This window comes from Suncus etruscus, chromosome 8 (assembly GCF_024139225.1).
Source record: "Suncus etruscus isolate mSunEtr1 chromosome 8, mSunEtr1.pri.cur, whole genome shotgun sequence".
In the NCBI taxonomy this organism is placed as follows: Eukaryota; Metazoa; Chordata; class Mammalia; order Eulipotyphla; family Soricidae; genus Suncus; species Suncus etruscus.
Window position 1 is genome coordinate 66,130,983 of NC_064855.1, and position 18,686 is coordinate 66,149,668.

The 18,686-nt window shown below is 35.8% G+C and overlaps 1 protein-coding gene and 2 pseudogenes across 1 annotated transcript; all 3 read left to right on the top strand.

The window, feature by feature from the left end:
• Window positions 1-2,034: 2,034 nt before the first annotated feature.
• On the top strand, window positions 2,035-6,550 carry LOC126015956 (NUT family member 2G-like). Its single transcript, XM_049778485.1, has 6 exons — window positions 2,035-2,879; window positions 3,639-3,767; window positions 4,199-4,338; window positions 4,701-4,960; window positions 5,288-5,404; window positions 5,642-6,550. Exons 1-6 carry the CDS (start codon window positions 2,035-2,037, stop codon window positions 6,548-6,550), a joined length of 2,400 nt encoding a protein of 799 aa, XP_049634442.1.
• A 7,418-nt stretch (window positions 6,551-13,968) lies between these two features.
• On the top strand, window positions 13,969-14,345 carry LOC126016747 (uncharacterized; annotated as a pseudogene).
• Window positions 14,346-16,462: 2,117 nt separating this feature from the next.
• On the top strand, window positions 16,463-16,845 carry LOC126016744 (uncharacterized; annotated as a pseudogene).
• The last annotated feature ends 1,841 nt before the right edge of the window (window positions 16,846-18,686 follow it).

Genomic DNA, 18,686 nt, shown 5'->3' on the forward strand with positions numbered 1-18,686 from the left:
TTAGTACTTCTTAATCTAGTGTTCCCTTGATCAGTGGGTAGTGACTGGCCCTCTTTGTCTCTGATCACTTTCTTGAGGTTGAATGCAATTTGTTCTGATATAAGAATGGCTGTGCCCACTTTTTTTTGTTTGTTTGTTTTCCATTGGCTTGAATAATTGATTTCCATCCTTTTATTCTTAGCCTGTGTCTATCCTGTACTTTTAGGTGTGTTTCTTGCAGGCAGCAGAAATCCGGTTTGGTTTTCTGATCTGACTCTCTACTATGTGTCTTCTGATGGGAGAGCTTAATCCGTTGACATTTAAGGAGATTATTGACATAGAGGGAGGTTGTGCAATTGTATTGAGTAGGGTGGTGGTTGTTACAATTGGGTGATTGGATTGTGCAATTCATCTCTGAGTAGTTCATTTAGATCCGGCTTTGTTAGTGCAAATAGCATGAGTTCTTTTTGGTCTAAGAATGTTTTTATTCCTCCCTCCCTTATGAATCAGAGTTTTGCTGGGTAGTGGACTCTAGGTTGGAAGTTTCTTTCATTCAGTAGTTTAAATATGTTGTTCCACTGTCTTCTTGCTTGGATTGTTTCAAATAGGAGATCTGGTTTGATTCTTATGTTCCTTCCTTTGTACTTGAGGGTTTTGTTTTTTTTTTTTCCTCCCTGATTGCTTTAAGGAATTCATCTTTCTCTTTGTTTTTGTTTTTGCCATTTAGATTAGGTCCTCATCGATTGGGCTCTTGCATTTTGGTGGGTTTGGAAACTTGCTAGGTTTGCTCTCTATATCCCCGGCTGCTATTGTCTTCCTTTGTTTACCCATATTTCTTTGCATTTGGTGGCGCAGAGTGTTCTGCCTACAGGTTTCAGCCCTAATTTGTCTCCTGTGGTGTGGAACTTGGTCCCTTCTTTGGAGTGGCGCCCTAAGTAGGGATAATGATGGCAGTCTCCGAGTTTTGGCCCCACCCTTCGGCTCTTCCCTCCCGATACCTGTGAGAAGGAGCAGGGTTGCCCTCCGCCAGCAATCTCCAAGTGCCCACAATGTCTCCTTCCTATACCTGTGAGGAGGTGTAGAATCGCCCTCCACGCCGCAGCCCACAATGTCGGCCTCCATGCTGGTCGTCCGCCCTCCCAGTAATATAACTTTTAACTGCCATCATTTACCTGACATAATCATTAGATTACAATTCCTGGACCATGGCATTTGTCTTACAGTTCAAAAATTCAGTGTAACAAATGAACTTCATGGCAAGTTGACAACAGTTTGGTACTAAAAATTGTGATGGATTCTTATGCTTATGTAACCTGCTTAGTATTGAATATCTCTTCCAAGAGGATCATCCAGAGAACAATGCCATTATCATTTGCCCTTAATGACATCAGATTTCGAAAGGGCTTTCTGTGAACTTTGTTATTATAGTTTTTGTAAACATTTTAGAAAGGATAACACATTCTTTATTTTTTGAGTTTGGTTTTGGTTTTTGAGTAACATCCGGCAGTGCTCAGGGCTTACTCCTGGCTCTATGCTCAGAAATCGCTCCTGGCAGGCTCAGGGGACCATATGAGATTTTGGGATTCAAACCACTGACCTTCTGCATGAAAGGCAAATGCCTTGCCTTCATGCTATCTCTCTGGCCCCCACAGCATTCTTTTTATGTACTAATTCTGTTCATTAAAAGAAGCCAGGGACAGTTGATGGTATACATGAGTTTTTAACACAATAGATCAGTTCCTCATATTATGTTTATAGTAAGTTAATGTGTAAAAAAAATGGGTAGCATAAAGCCATATTTGGTGCTGATTGTGTATCGTTGGAATGGTTCAGCCACTGTTAGTGGCTGTTCAGGGCCTTTAACCGTCATCAGGCTTATGACCCGAGTACAGTAACACATTCCCCATGAGTGTGTTAGGCAGAGGCCAGGTGTGTCCAGGCTCTCAGTGCAGCTAGTAAGATAACTCACATGTGCCCTAATCTCTGGGTCTGGTTGAACAATAACTGAGCTTGAGGGGAAGGATCCCACTGAGTCAGGAACCCAATGGTGAGACAATGTTCACTGTCATTTACCCCGTCACAGGGCCTTTAGTAGTGAGAGCTGGGACTGAGGACGTCCTGGGGAATATAGATGGACACTCATCCCTTTCCCTCTCCATACTCCTCACTCTCATCCCCCCTTTCCTCTTCTCCGCAGAATTTCCTGAGCAGCTCCCAGACATGACCCTGAATCGGGAAGTGTCTGGCTCAGATGTCACGGTCATGCACTTCCCCACTCCAGGGCCTGTCCAGCAGTCTCCCCGGGAACCAATTTGGTTGCCGCCCCCAGAGACCTTGGTCGTTGATCCCGGCAGTCCTCTTTTGCTGTCGCCTTTCGCTGCGGCAATCTCCCCAGTGGCAGGAGGTGCCGGACATGGACCCCGGAACCCTGAGCCTGGCAGGGTCATCATCCAGGTTGCGCCTGAACCAGAGCTTTTGGCATCAGCAATACAACCTGCCATCCGACCACCGTTTACACCCAACTGGGCTGCAGCAGGGTCTCTGCCTAGAGGTGCGGGTTATTATCCTGCACCCCTTGCCACAACACCTGTGCAGATGACCTCGATGTCCACCACAGCCTCCAGTGTTTCCCAGGCAGTCCAGGGGGGCGTTGCTCCTCAAGCTCCACCACCAGTGGCCCAGGTGGGTCCCAGCGTTCTCCCATCCAATAGTGAGCCCCTGGCCCTGTGGCTATCCGAGGACCTTGGTGTGGCCCCTGCCCAAAACAGAGGGCCCCGTGAAGACTCCTGCAGCTCCCAGAGCGTTTACCAAAACTTCAGGCGCTGGCAGCGCTACAAGCCTCTGGCCCAAATCTACCTTCCCCAAGCTTCAGACACTGCAGCCCTTGCCTGCTTTTTCATGTGAGTCCTTTGGAGCCTCAGGCTCAGGGTAGCTTTTCAGAAGGGGACAGAGGGGAATCCCCAGAAAAAATGTATGGGACAGCTGTAGGAAGGACCAGAACCCAGTCCGCAGGTACTGCAGACACATAGGAGGCACCCTCCAGGTTAGAAGGGCATTCAGAACTGTGTCCACACTGCCCAGCACAGTGACTCCAACCTCACTACCCTCATGTCCTCAGAAATGCCACCAGAAAAGTTCTAGACCCAGTATCCCATAGAGACCGAGTCATGCCCTAAACACCCACCTCAGGTGCTGGCGCGATAGACCTCACTCAGTTCGATCCCCGGCGTCCCATATGGTCCCCCAAGCCAGGAGCACTTTCTGAGCACACATCCAGGAGTATCCCCCGAGCGTCACTGGGTGTGGCTTAAACACCAAAAAAAAAAAAAAATACCAACCCACCCCCAAAAGAAAACCCGGTCATCTCAGTCACTCACTGGAGTTCATGGCCAGACTCTGAAACTGAGGGACAGTTCTCAGTTCCTATGACAATATTAGAGACAAGCATGCAGTGGTCAGAGAGGACTATCTCTGCCTTGGGCGTGGGGGGCCTCTTAAAGCACCTCTCACAATTGAGGGTGAACAATAGCAGGACAAGTAAGGTGGAATGTGGCAGAAAGAGTCCCAGGTGGAGGGTGAATAGGACTGTTAGAGGCTGCTTGCACAAGAGTGCAGGCACATGGCTGGAGCAGACACTTACCCTGACTGTGACGTTTCAGCCCGGTGCTGCGCTCTCTGGGCCGCTTAGAGCCCACCATGACTGTGGAGGAAGGTCTGCAAAGAGCCATGCGAGAATGGCAGTGCACCAGCAACTATGAGCGCATGGAGTATTATGATATGGCGGCAAAGTGAGTGTGGCCTCGGCTCAGGCTGCAGAGGTCCGGGTTGGCTGCAAGCCTGGGGTGGCCGGGGCCTCTCCATTGAGAGGCTGTGTGTGTGTGTTTGGGCTGGGGGAGGCAAGAGCACAGGGATCCTGCAGCCCAGAGAGGCCCTTCCCTGAAGAAGCTTCTCCATCCCTGGGGCCCGAGGCATTCCCCATCCCCAACCTGGGACCCTGACATGACCCTCTTGACCTGCTTTGAACTTCCTACAGCAGATGTAGTCTGTCACTGGGCACATAGGAGCCCATGTCACCCTCATTCTCAACAGTCCCAGGTTGCTGCGCTATAAGAACCTCCAACCCCGCCCCCCCCCCCCTTCTCTTTGACCCTGCCAGCCCTTGGACTCTGTTAGAGTCTGTCTAGGCCTCTCTCAGAGAAACTGTGCTCCCCCACTCCAGGTTCATGGAGTTTGAGGCAGAGGAGGAGATGCAGGCAGCGATGCTGCAATGCAGCCATGGGGAGCAGGGCCTACAATCTCCCACCACTCCAATGCCTGAGCTTCAGGGGGCACCACTTCCAGCTGTGGGCCAGCAGCCAGGTAGGACCCTATACCCACATGAAAAGTCACAGGACCTTGTGGGTCTGTCCCTTCACAGGAGCCTTTGGTCTTCAGAACCCCCCCCCCCCCCCAGTCCCGGAGTTCAGCTGCTCCTGGTCCCCTGGTTTCTCCCTGTCCTTCACCCTGTCAGTTCCTCACACACTCTTCTGAGAAGTGGGTAGAGGCCCTGCAGACAGTACGCCCCCTCCTCAGACTGAGGGTCTCCTCACCCCTACTCCAGGCATGGGGTTCAGGGGTCCTGACACATCCTTCAGAGACCATGTCCCCAACTCTGTCCTCAGTGCCATGTGTTTGTGCAGAAATTTGGGTCCCTCACCCCTTCCTTCCTGCTTTCCCCTCAGTCTGTGTCCCCAGGAATGCTGGTCCACAGGCTGTACCCCAAATACGCACTGATGAACAGCAGCTCCCCAGGACCCAGGCTCCTCCTGAGATCCCCCCTGAGGCCGTGCAGGAGTATATTGATATCATGAACGAGCTGCTCAAGGGCCCTGCATTGGAAGAGGTCAGGAACGAGCAAGAGGAGGAGGCCCAGCCTTGGTCCAACTCCAACGTCCTCAGCTATGTGGATGAGCTGTGCTCCCAGGAAAACTTTGTCACCCAGGTGGCTGGAGGGGAATGGGAGGGTGGGGATGGAAGAACTGTGTTTTCTGTGTCTAGGCTGTGTGTATACGCCCGTGAGTGCCTGTGTGACCACTGATACGTGTGTATGTGCATGCTTGGTTGAGTTTCCATGGTTGAGTGTCCATGTATTTCTCTGTGTAGGTTTTTGGCTCCTTTGCATGTGCTCATGTGTGAGCACCTAAGTCATGTGTTGTGAGCAGCCATCCCAGCCCCTGCCCTGTACCTGAGGATGGGGGGGGGGGCGGTGTTTGCCCCCTCATTCCTCCTGCTCCCTTGACTGATCCTCATTCGTCTCCCTTCTACCCAGGCGGAGACCATCATTCAACCCCGCTTCCTGGATCACCTGCTCTCCCCCGACCCCCAGTTGGATATTTCAGCCCTGGCAGAGGAGTTGGAAGGGGTGGAGGGACTCATCCCCTCGCAGGTGAGGAGCAGGACGCAGCTGCAGGGTTAGTTCAGGGAGGGGACTCCATTGAACCTCAGAGAGAGGAGGACATAGACATGGGGTGAAGGGAGGGGCCATGGGCCATCAGGAACCTGAGGGGCACCAGCAGAGCCAGGGTTGTCTGTTCCTTAGAAGATTTGGGTCACCTCTTCCCCCACACAGCTCATCACCGCACACCGTTCTCTCATTTACCACTCTCCCCTTCCTTGCCCCCAGCTTGCGGATGAGCACAGGCCGGCCCTGCATGAAGATCAGGCTGGGAAGGCGATGACCCCCAAGGACTCGAGTGCAGAGGAGATTGCAGCTGACCACGGGGCCCTGTCACCCACCCAGGCACACAGGCGAGGGGCCAGCAATGTCACCTGCGTGCCCTCAAGTCGCTCTGGGCACCCCTCAAGGCCTATCCCACCAAAGGCTTCCTTGGTGGCTCTCCCCACCCTGGAGAGCAGGGCTGACCACTTTCTGGGCCAGGACCCTCCAGGCATGATCATGCCTGGATCAAGCGAGGGTTCTAGTGAGGAGAAGGCGCTGTCCAGCCTGGCCTCCCTCCTGGCCTCTCAGCAAAGCCTGGAGCCCTGCGGTGTGCCCCTGAGTCCTGCCCCTGCCCCTGGCCCCCAAAGCACCAGAAGTCGTGCTCGTCCCAGAACCCGCCTTCCTTCCAGAAGGGCCATCCACACCTCGGGCCCTAATTCTGCCTCTTCCCTGAACCAAGGTTCTGGCCCTACTGAGCAGACCCCAAAACCTGAGGCGCCCCCAAGGATGCAAGGCGTTTACAGGGTTACCTTTGTACCGGACAGCCCCACACTCAGCCCAAGGAAGAGGGCTTTGTCCTCGAGTCCTGCCCGTGCCACTGGCCCCTGCTGCCCCCGGGGTCGGGAGGGTCTGCGGCCTCACCCTCCGCAGAGAAGGGCCTTCCAGCTGCCTGGCCCTACTGCTGCCCCATCTAAAAGACGGCGAGTCTGCGTGGGCTCAGAGTCTCCCCCCGCGGAGCAGACCCCTCGGTCTGAGAAGACCCGCATCCAGTATAGGGGTGTGACCGTGGAGCTGGATGGCCACACGCTCCCCCTGGACAGGTTGCAGCCTGTGGTGGTCCTGAGGAGGATCAAGATCCCCGGCCTCCCTTAGGATGGGGGTGTGGGCCACTCCCTCCGCAGCCTCCCCTGGAGCCTTGGCTGCTCCTCTTGGCCCTTAGATAGGGCTGTTAGTTATTTAATTTTATTTATTTTATATTATTAATTATTTTGTTTTATTTTATTATTTATATTATATTATATAATTTTTATATATTTTATTATATTATTCTTTTATTTTATTACATTATTTTAGTTTATTATTTTATATTAATTCTTTATTTTATTTTTATTTCTTTTAATTGTATTTTATTTATTTTATATTATTAATTATTTTGTTTTATTTTATTATTTATATTATATTATATAATTTTTATATATTTTATTATATTATTCTTTTATTTTATTACATTATTTTAGTTTATTATTTTATATTAATTCTTTATTTTATTTTTATTTCTTTTTATTGTATTATTTTATTTTATATTTTTAATTTAATTTTATTTTATGTCATTATTTTGTTTTATTTAGTTTATTATTTTATTTTATTTTATTTTTATTTTATTTTATGATTTTTTAAATTTCATTTTATTTTAGTTTAGTTTATTTCATTATTTTAGTTTATTATTTAATTATTTTAGTTTACTATTTTTTATTTTATTTTATTTATTTTATTATATTATTTTTTATTTTATTTCATGTTTTATTTTATTTTAATATTTTTATTTATTTTTATGTATTTTATTTTATTTCACTTTATTTTATTTTATTTCATTATTTTGATTTATTTGTTTATTTTAGTTTATTATTTTATTTCATTTATTTCACTTATTTATGGGACGCCGGGATTTGAACCAACCACCTTAGGTGCCGGATTGGCTGTTTGCAAGGCAAATGCCACTGTACTATCTTTATTTTATTTTATTTTACTTATTTTATTATGTTATTATATTATTTCTTTAATTTTATTATATTGTTTTAATTTAGTTTATTATTTTATTTTGTTTTATTGTATTGTATTTTATTTTATTTATTATATTATATTATTTTATTTTATTATTTTGTTTTAATTGATTTATTTTATTTTATTATTTTATGATTGTATTTTATTTCATTATTGTAATTTTTTATTATTTTATTTTATAACATTTTATTTTTATTTTATTTACTATTTTATTTTATTATTTTAGCTATTTATTTTTTATGTTATGTTATTGTATTTTTTTATTATTTTATTATTCTCTTATTTTATTTCATTATTTTACTTTGTTTTATTATTTTAGTTTATTATTTTATGATTTTATTTTATTTTATTTTCATATTACATTATTTTATTTTATATTATTTGTTTCATTGTATTTTATATTTATTATTTTATTTTACTTATTATATTTATTTTAGTTTATTATTTTAGTTATGTATTTATTTTTATTTTACTTTAGTTATTTATTTTATTATTCTCTTTAATTTTATTTTATTAGTTTACTTTGGTTTATTATTTGATTTGATTTATTTTTATTATATTATTTACTTTTTATTTCATTATTGTATTTCATTTTATTATTTAATTGACTTAATTTTTATATATTTTATGTTATTTATTTATTTTTATTTCATGATTTTTAATTTTGTTATTTACTTTAGTTTATTATTCTGTTTATTTTTATTATTTTATTATTTTCTTTTTTATTTCATTTTTTGTTTTATTTTATTATTTAATTATATTTTAAATTTCATTTATTTTATTATTTTCTTTTAATTTCATGATTTTATTTTATTATTATTTTCGTTAATTATTTTATTTTATTTTGTTACTTATTTTATTTTTTCATTTTATTATTTTATTATATTTTAATTTAATATTATATTTATTGTATTTTTATGATATTATTTTTTAGTTTTATTTCATTATTTATTATTTTGGTATATTATTTTTATTTATTGTTTCATTACATTTTATTTATTTTATATTTTTAGTTTTTCTTTTATTTAATTTTTTATTATTATAGTTTATTATTTTACTCTATTTATTTATTTTTATTTGATTATATATTTATTAATTTATTATATTTATTTTATTTCATTATCTTTTTTATTTTAGTAGTTTATTATTCTATTTTATTTATTTTACTTATTTTCTTTTTTATTTGAATATTTTCTTTTATTTTATTTCGTTATTTTATTTCATTATTTCAGTTTAGTACTTTTATTTTAGCTTATTATTTATTTATTAAATTATTTATTTCATTTCTTTATTGTATATTATGATTTTAGTTTTTATTTAATTTATTTTATTTTATTTTTATTTCATTTATTTCATTATATTATTTTCTTTTATGTTTTTTCATGATATTGTTTTAGTTAATTATTATAGCTTACTTATATATTTTTAGTTTTATTTTATTTATTTTATTCAATCATTTTATTAATTTCTTTTATTTCATTATTTTATTTTATTTTTTATATTTATTTTTTATTTAATTATTTATTTTATTTTGTTACATTATTTTACTTTTTATTTTTATGTTATTTTTTAATTCATTTCATTTTATTTATTTTATAATTTTCTTTCAATTTCTTTCATTATTTTATTTTTATTATAGTTTTGTATTTTATTTATTTTATTTTATTATTTTCTTTATTATATCATTATTTTATATTACATTATTTTATTATTTTATTTTATTATTTTGTTTTATTTGATTTATTTTATTTATTTTAGTTTATTACTTTATTTTTAATTTTATTTTAGTTTTTATTTTTTTTTGTTTTTGTTTTTTTGGGCCACACCCATTTGACGCTCAGGGGTTACTCCTGGCTATGTGCTCAGAAATCGCCCCTGGCTTGGGGGGACCATATGGGACGCCGGGGGATCGAACCGCGGTCCTTCCTTGGCTAGCGCTTGCAAGGCAGACACCTTACCTCCAGCGCCACCTACCCGGCCCCTGATTTTATTTTTATATAATTTTATTTGTTTCATTACTGTAATTTATTATATAATTTTATTCTCTTTATTATAGTTTATTTCATTTTATTTATTTTAGTTTATTATTTTAGTTATGTATTTATTTTTATTTTACTTTACTTCTTTATTTTACTATTCCTTTTTATTTTAGTTTAATTTAGTTTATTATTTGATTTCATTCATTTTTCATTATTATTTTATTTTATATTTATTATTTTATTTTGGTATTATTTTATTTGATTTAATTATTATATCATATTATTTTTACTTAATTATTTTATTTCATTATTATATTTTATTAGTTTATTATTATATTTATTTTTATTATTTTATTATCTTCTTTTTATTTCATTGTTTTGTTTTAGTTTATTATTTTATTTTATTTTGTGATTTTATTTTATTTTATTATTTTTTATTTTATTTTAATTTAATTATATTATGTTTATTGTATTTTTACGATATTATTTATTATTTCATTTCATTATTTTATTGTATTTGTTATTTTAGTTTATTTTTATATTTATTTCATTTTTTATTTAATTATTTTATTTTGTTACTTTATTTTACTTCATTTCATTTTATTTATTTTATTATTATCTTTTATTTTATTTTATTATTTTCTTTTTTATATCATTATTTTATTTTACATTATTTAATTTCATTATTTTGTTCTATTTGATTTATTTTATTATTGTAGTTTATTATTTTATTTTTAATTTGATTTTATTTTTATATAATTTTATGTGTTTCATTATTGTATTTTATTTTATTATTTTATTTTCTTTATTTTAGTTTATTTCATTTTATTTATTTTAGTTTATTATTTTAGTTATGTATTTATTTTGATTTTACTTTACTTCTTTACTTTACTATTCCTTCTTATACTAGTTTAGTTTAGTTAATTATTTTATTTGATTTTATTCATTTTTCATTATTATATTATTTTCTGTTATTTTATTTAATTTAATTTTTATATTATTTTCTGTTATTGTTTTATTTCATTATTTTATTTTATTTTATTTTATTAGTTTATTAGTTTATTTATATTTATTATTTTATTTTATTTTTACTTTAGTTTAGTTTATTATTTTAGTTTGTTGTTTTATTTATTATTTTATTTCATTTCATATTTTATTTTATTATTTTATTTCATTATTCTATTTTATTAGTTTATTATTTTATTTATTTTTATTATTTTATTTTATTTTTAGTTTAGTTTAGTATATTATTTTAGTCTGTTATTTTAGTTTGTTGTTTTATTTATTTATTATTTATTTTATTTTATTTCATATTTTATTTTATTATTTTATTTTGTTTATTGTATTTTATTTTATTTCATTTTATTTTTTATTTTTTTCATTTGTTTTATTTGATTTATTATTTTAGTTTATTATTTTAGTTTGTTTATTTATTTATTTATTTAGTTTGTTTGTTGTATTTTATTTTATTTCATTTTATTATTTTGTTTTTATTTGATTTTTTATTATTTTAGTTTATTATTTTAGTTTGTTATTTTATTTATTTATTATTTATTTATTTTATTTTATTTTATTATTTTATTTTGTTTATTGTATTTTATTTTATTTCATTTTATTTATTTTATTTCATTATTTTGTTTTATTTGATTTTTATTATTTTAGTTTGTTATTTTAGTTTGTTATTTTACTTTTTATTATTTATTTATTTATTTATTTATTTTTTTGGTTTTTGGGCCACACCCGGTAACGCTCCTGGCTATGCGCTCAGAAGTTGCTCCTGGCTTGGGGGACCATATGGGACACCAGGGGATCGAACCGCGGTCCATCCAAGACTAGCGCAGGCAAGGCAGGCACCTTACCTTTAGCGCCAATGCCCGGCCCCCCTTATTATTTATTTATTTTATTTTATTTTATTATTTTATTTTATTATTTTATTTTGTTTATTGTATTTTATTTTATTTCTTTTTATTTATTTTATTTTATTTCATTATTTTGTTTTATTTGGTTTTTATTATTTTAGTTTATTATTTTAGTTTGTTATTTTATTTATTTATTATTTATTTATTTATTTGATATCATTATTTTATTTTATGACTTTATTTTGTTTATTGTATTTTATTTTTTTATTTTATTTATTTTATTTTATTTCATTATTTTGTTTTATTTGATTTTTTATTATTTTAGTTTGTTATTTTAGTTTATTTTATTTATTTATTTATTATTTATTTATTTTATTATTTTATTTTGTTTATTGTATTTTATTTTATTTCATTTTATTTATTTTAATTTTTTTATTATTTTGTTTTATTTGATTTATTATTTTAGTTTATTTTAGTTTGTTATTTTAGTTTCTTATTTTATTTATTTATTTTATTTTATTTCATTATTTTAGTTTATTATTTTATTTTGTTTATTGTATTTTATTTTATTTCATTTTATTTTTTTTTCATTTTGTTTTATTTGATTTATTATTTTAGTTTATTATTTTAGTTTGTTATTTTAGTTAGTTATTTTATTTATTTATTATTTATTTATTTTATTTTATTTCATTATTTTATTTCATTATTTTATTTTGTTTATTGTATTTCATTTTATTTCATTTTATTTTATTTTATTATTTTGTTTTATTTGATTTTTATTATTTTAGTTTATTATTTTAGTTTGTTATTTTATTTTCTTATTTTATTTATTTATTATTTATTTTATTATTTTAGTTTATTATTTTATTTTGTTTATTGTATTTTATTTTATTTCATTTTATTTATTGTATTTTTTTCATTATTTTGTTTTATTTGATTCATTATTTTAGTTTATTATTTTAGTTTGTTATTTTATTTATTTATTTTATTTTATTTCATTATTTTAGTTTATTTTATTTTTTTATTGTATTTTATTTTATTTCATTTTATTTTTTTTATTTTTTATCATTATTTTGTTTTATTTGATTTATTATTTTAGTTTATTATTTTAGTTTGTTATTTTAGTTTGTTATTTTATTTATTTATTATTTATTTATTTTATTTTATTTCATTATTTTATTTTATTATTTTATTTTATTTATTTTATTTTATTTCATTATTTTGTTTTATTTTGTTTTTTATTATTTTAGTTTGTTATTTTACTTTTTATTATTTATTTATTTTATTTTATTTCATTATTTTATTTAATTTAATTATTTTAGTTTATTTATTTTTATTAATTTAATTTAATTTATATTTTATTTTATATTTTGCTTCTGGCTACACCCAGTGTAGTTCAGGAGTTACTCTGGTTCTTTGCTGAAAAACTGCTTCTGGCTTGGAGAACGGTATGGAATGGAATGCCTGTGGATCAAGCCATGGGGTGTCCTAGGTGTTCACGTGCAACTCTAATGCAATAACACTCTTAGCAATGCTCCAGCTCACGGAAGGTTAGTAATGTGGAGTCTGTGTGTTTGTGAGGTGTGTGTGTGTGTGTGTGTGTGTGTGTGTGTGTGTGTGTGTGTGTGTGTGTGTGTGTGTGTGTGTCTGTCTGTGTGTGTGTGCGGGCGCGCCTCAGAGATAGTGCTCAGTTGTCACTCCTAGCTATATATACACTCAGAAATCGCTCCTGGTTTGGCTGACCATATAGCACTCCATTGGATCGAATCACAGTGCTCTTATATTCCTGCATGCATGGCACATTCCCTACTGTATACTCCACCACTACAATCATTGAAAAAAAAAATTTTTTTTTTTGCTTCTTTTGTCCACACCTGGTAGCGCTCAGGGGTTAATCCTGGCTATGGGCTAAGAAATTACTCCTGGCTTTGGGCCAGAGCTGTGGCACAAGCAGGAAGGCATCTGCCTTGCCCACACTACCCTAGAAAGAAGAGCGGCTCAATATGACCCTGGTCTCCCCTACGGTCCCTCAAACCAGGAGACATTTTTAAGCACAGAGCCAGGAGTAACTTCTGAGTGACATCTTGCATGGCCCATAGACTCCAAAATAAGAAATTGCTCCTGGCTTGGGGGGGGGGGGGCACCACATGGAAAGCCTGGAATTGAAAAAAAGGTATGCCTTAGGTTATTGCGTGCCATGCAGCCGCCCTACAGCTTCTCCACCGCTCAGCCCAAAGATTACTATTTTTATTGGAACAATTTGTTTTCAGGTTCATGGTCATGGATTCAACAACCAGTTTTCATATACAACTAAAAGAGTCTAAAGCATAAGTTCTTTTTCTGCTCTAAATTTGAGTCTACAAAGGTAGAGTGCTAATATATGAAGGGGCAAAGGCACATTCTTACTACCAAGTAAGCTTCAGACTTTCTATTCAATTAATACTACTCATGTTTTGGTTCCTATATATCACCTAAGACTCAGGTTACAATTCAAACTCTAATTCAATAGGTCTAAGAATTGATGGAATAATTAATTAGATGGAGGACACTTTTACTTCTTGCCCAGTAAAAAGAGAGAAGGATTATGATTTTTATATGATGTGCTTTCATGATGTTACATAATAAAAATGAGCTTCTATTTCAGAATGCTTAAGGAATCTGAAAAATATTGATGTATAGTAAAAAAAAATACATAAACTAGGGGCAGTGCAACCTGGGGTGTGGTGCTAAGTGTGTGAGCATGAGTGTGCAAGGCAAGTATGTTGGCCCACCCCAGCGACCCTCCCCACCTACTCCTTGATCTTATTGGATCAGGTAAAACCCCCACCCTCAGCTCCATCAGTGTTGATCCGGGATGAGAAAAATTTCCCTCCTGTGAACCCCCTGCTTGGGCCCTGTGCAGTGAGACCTTCTGGAGGCTACTTCAGTCCCAGCCCAGAGTTGGTTCCGAAAAGGTCTTGTGTTCGGAAGTGATGAACTGATCAGATAAACGAGACCTGGAGGTTCGCCTCCCGGGTTACTGATTTATCAAAGAGGTTTCTGATCTGAGCCTTGAATGAAAAAAAATACATAAAATATATGTGTATAAGAGAAAAATTAATGGAGTATTTAGATACTGCTTGCACTAATTTTGAGAGAATCTCTCAATCACTACTCAGATGCTCAATGGGCCTCATTGACAATTCTTGGTCAAGTTTTTCTACATTTCAATACAAAAATATAAGGAATAATCCTTTATTTGAGCACAGAGCTTCATTCAAGAAATTAAACCTAGAGTTTTAGCATGTGAAGCATGTTCTCTGTCACATAAAACTATCATACTTGTCATGCCTTAGCCTGTCCACATTGACCACCCTTGCAATGCAAGGAGGCTTCATGATGGGGACAGAATGATGGCTCAAGCAGTAGGCCTTTTGCTTGAAAGCGATGAACTAGGACAGACCTTGGTTCAATCGTCTGCTGTCCCATATGTTTCCCCAAGCCATGAGCAATTTCTAAGCACAGAGCTAGGAATAATTCCTGAATATTACCAGTTGTGTCTTAAAACCAAGAAAAATTAAAAAAAAAATGAAATTGTTCCTGGCAAGTTTGGGATAACTTATGGGATGCTGGGGAAAAAAATTCAGGTCCATCCTGGTTCAGTCTGTGCAAGGAAAATGCCCTGTTGCATTGCAAACTCTCCAGCCCCTCAATTTCTTATTTTGAAGACTTTAATTTTTCGTCTTGATACAATTTTGAGAATTTTGATCGGAGTCAAATCTTGAATATTCTGGAATAATCCTTTATTTGAGCACAGAGCTTCATTCAAGAAATTAAACCTAGAGTTTTACCATGTGAAGCATATTCTCTGTCACATAAAACTATCATCCTTGTCCTCTTTTCTAAATTTTATATTCAGAGTGCATTATATTTTATTTTATATTTTCTGTGCGCTACATCCGGTTTACTTCAGGAGTTACTGTGGCTCTGTGCCCCAAAACTGCTTCTGGCTTGGAGAACAATATGGAATGCCTGTGGAGCAAACCACGGTGTCATAGGTGTTTGCATGCAACTCTAATGCAATACAACTATCAACAATGCTCTGGCCCATAGAAGTGTGTGTGTGTGTGTGTGTGTGTGTGTGTGTGTGTGTGTGTGTGTGTGTCTTGCGCCTCAGTGGTGATGCATGCTCAGGGTTCACTCCAGGCTTTGCACTCAGAAATCGCTCCTGATTTGGGGGACCATATAGGACACCAGTGGATCAAAGCACAGTGCTCCTATGTTCCTGCATGCAAGGCAAACACCCTATTGCATGCACCACCACTCCAGCCACTGGAAAAAAAATTTTTTTTTTCTTTTTATCCACAACTGGTAGTGCTCAAGGTTTACTCCTGGCTATGGGCTAAGAAATTACTCCTGGTTTCAGACCGGAGCTGGGGCACAAGTGGCAAGGAATCTGCATTGCCCACACTAGCCTAGGAATGACCATAGTTCAATTCCCTGATATCTAATATGGTCCCCCGAGCCAGGAGCAATTTTTAAGTGCAGAGCCAGGAGTAACTTCTGAGTGTCACCTTGTGTGGTCCATAAACCATAAAAAAGAAAAAGAAAAAAAAAAGGAATTGCTCCTGGCTTGGGGGACCATATGGGATACCAGGAATTGAAACAAGGTATGTCCTAGGTTATTGTGTGCCAGGCAACAGCCCTACAGCTTCTCCACCGTTCCAGCCCAAAGATTACTACTTTTTATTGAAACAATTTTTTCAAATTCACTTTTATGTATTCAACAATCAGTTTTCATATACAACTAACAGAGTCTAAAGCGTAAGTTCTTACTGTGCACTAAGTTTGGAGTCTACAAAGATAGAGTGCAAATATATGAAGGAGCAAAGTCATATACTTGCTACCAAATAAGCTTCAGACTTTATATTCAATTAATACTTCTCAGGTTTTGGTTCCTCTATATCAACTAAAACTCATGTTACAATTCAAATTATAATTCAATAGGTCTAAGGTTTGATATCATAATTTATTAGATGGAGGACTCTTGAGCTTCTTGTCCAATAAAGAGACAAGGATTAAGATTTTATATAATGTGTTTTCATGATTTTACATAATAAAAATTAGCATCTATTTTAGAATCCTTTAGGAATCTGAAAAATATTGATTTATATTAAAAAAAATCATAAAATAGGGGGCAGTGCGGCCTGGGGTGTGGCGATGAGTGTGTGAGTGTGAGCATGAGTGAGCAAGGCAAAAGTGAGCGCCCACCCCAGCACACTTACCCTGCCTACACATTGATCTTATTTGATCTGGTCTAACCCCAATCCTCAGCCCCACTGGGGTCAACACAAGATGAGAAAAACCTCCCTCCTGCGTAGTCTTCTGCTTGTGCCCTGTGGAATTAGGCCTTCCGGGAGGCAGCAGCAGCACCTGAGGCCTAGTTCAATCTTGGCCCAAAGTTGGTTCCAAGGGGTCCAGTGCTTGGATGTGATGAATTGATCAGATAAACGAGGACCAGAGGTTCACCTCCCCGATTGCTGATTTATCAAAGGTAATTCTGATCTGAGCCTGGAATAAAAAATATACATAAAACATACGTTACTAAAATAAAAGTTAATGGAGTATTTTGATACTGCTTGCATTAACCTTGAGGGAATCTCCCAAACACTACTCAGAAGGGCCATGAGCCCCACTGACAATTCTCAGTCAAGTTTATCTACTTTTCATTACTAGAAGCTAAAGAGGTATTTGTTATGCTTTACCTTGTCCACACTGACAACCTTGCAATTCAATGAGGCCTCATGATGGGGCCGGTGCAGTGGCGCAAGTGGTAGGCAGTCTGATCATGCTAACCTAGGACTTACCATGGTTCATTCCCCCGGGGTTCCATAGGATTCCTAAAGTGATGAGCAATTTCTAAACACAGAGCTCAGAATAAGCTCTGAACTTTACTGGGTGTGGCCCAAAGACCAAGAAAAAATTTTAAAAAATTGCTCCTGGTAGCTCAGGGGATCATATGGGAAACCGAGAAACAAACCCGGGTCCATCCAGGTTCAGCCTTGTGCAAAGGAAATGCCCTGCTACTGTGCTAACTCTCCAACTCCTCAATTTAATATTTTTCAGATTGTTTATTTTTTTCATCTTGATTGGTGTTTGATGTGAGTCAAACCTAGCAATATGCTGGAGTAATACTTTATCAGAACACAGAACTTCACATAATTAAAGAAATTGAGCCTGGTGTTTTACCATGTAAAACATGTTCTCTAATGCATAAAGCAATCATCCTTTCCTCTTGACTAATTTGTATATTATCAGACTGAATTTTATTTTATATTAATATTTTTCTTGGGGCTACCCCCTGCTTGAGTTACACAAGGCTATGCACTAAAACATTGCTCCTAGTTGGAGCACTATATGGGATGCCAGTGGATCGAACCAGGGTCTGTCCTAGATTAACTTGTGCAACTCTAATGCGATGCTGCTTCTACTAATGCTCCTACCAGTGGAAAAGATTTTAGTTTTTTAGCTTTTTGCGCCACATTCTGTGAGGCTGAGGGGTGATAACTCCTGGATATGAGCTCAGAACTCCATCCTGTCTTAGGGACAATATCGGATGCCAAGGGATTGAACTGAGGTTCATTCTAGGTTTGAGCATGCAAGGCAAATGCCCTACAGCATGTACCACAGTTCTATCCCCTGGAAAACTTTTTTTTTTTTGGCCACACCTGATTATGCTCAGGGGTTTCTCCTTGCTATGCGCTCAGAAACTGCTCCTACCTTTTGGGACCATATGGAATGCCAGGTAATCTAACCAATGTCTGTTTTAGGTTAGGTCATGCCAGGCAAAAGCCCTACCATTTGCGCCACTGCTCCAGTTCCTGGAATATTGGGTTATTTTAATGGCAAGATTTGTTCTCGGATTCACATTCACTGTATTCTACAAAATGTTCATATATAACTAAAACTGTCTAAAACATAAGATTGGGGGTCAGCAAGGTGGCACTAGAGGTAAGGTGTCTGCCTTGCAAGCATTAGCCAAGGAAGGACTGCGGTTAGATCCCCGGGACCCCTGAGCATCAAACGGGTGTGGCCTGAAAAAAATAACCAACAATAAAACATAAGATTGTTCTGCTCTAAATTTGGAGTCTACAGTGATAGAGTACAAATATATGAAGGACCAAAGTAATATATTTACTATAAAATAAGCTTCAAACTTCATATTTAATTAATATTTTTCATGTTTTGGTTCCTATATATCACCTGAAAATCTTGGTACAGTTCAAATTATTATTTAGTAGGTCTATAATTTGATGTACCAATTTTTTAGATAGAGGACACTTTTACTTCCTGCTCAATAAAAGAGATAAATATTGAGTTTCTATAGGATGACTGTTCATAATTTTACAT

What these genes read in the sequence shown, in the direction of transcription:
- LOC126015956 (XM_049778485.1), top strand. Translation starts at nt 2,035, where the DNA reads ATGTTCACTGTCATTTACCCCGTCACAGGGCCTTTAGTAGTGAGAGCT. An exon ending in TATTATGATATGGCGGCAAA is followed by an intron (nt 3,768 to 4,198) that starts GTGAGTGTGGCC and finishes CCCCCACTCCAG; the next exon opens with GTTCATGGAGTTTGAGGCAG. An exon ending in AGGGACTCATCCCCTCGCAG is followed by an intron (nt 5,405 to 5,641) that starts GTGAGGAGCAGG and finishes CCTTGCCCCCAG; the next exon opens with CTTGCGGATGAGCACAGGCC.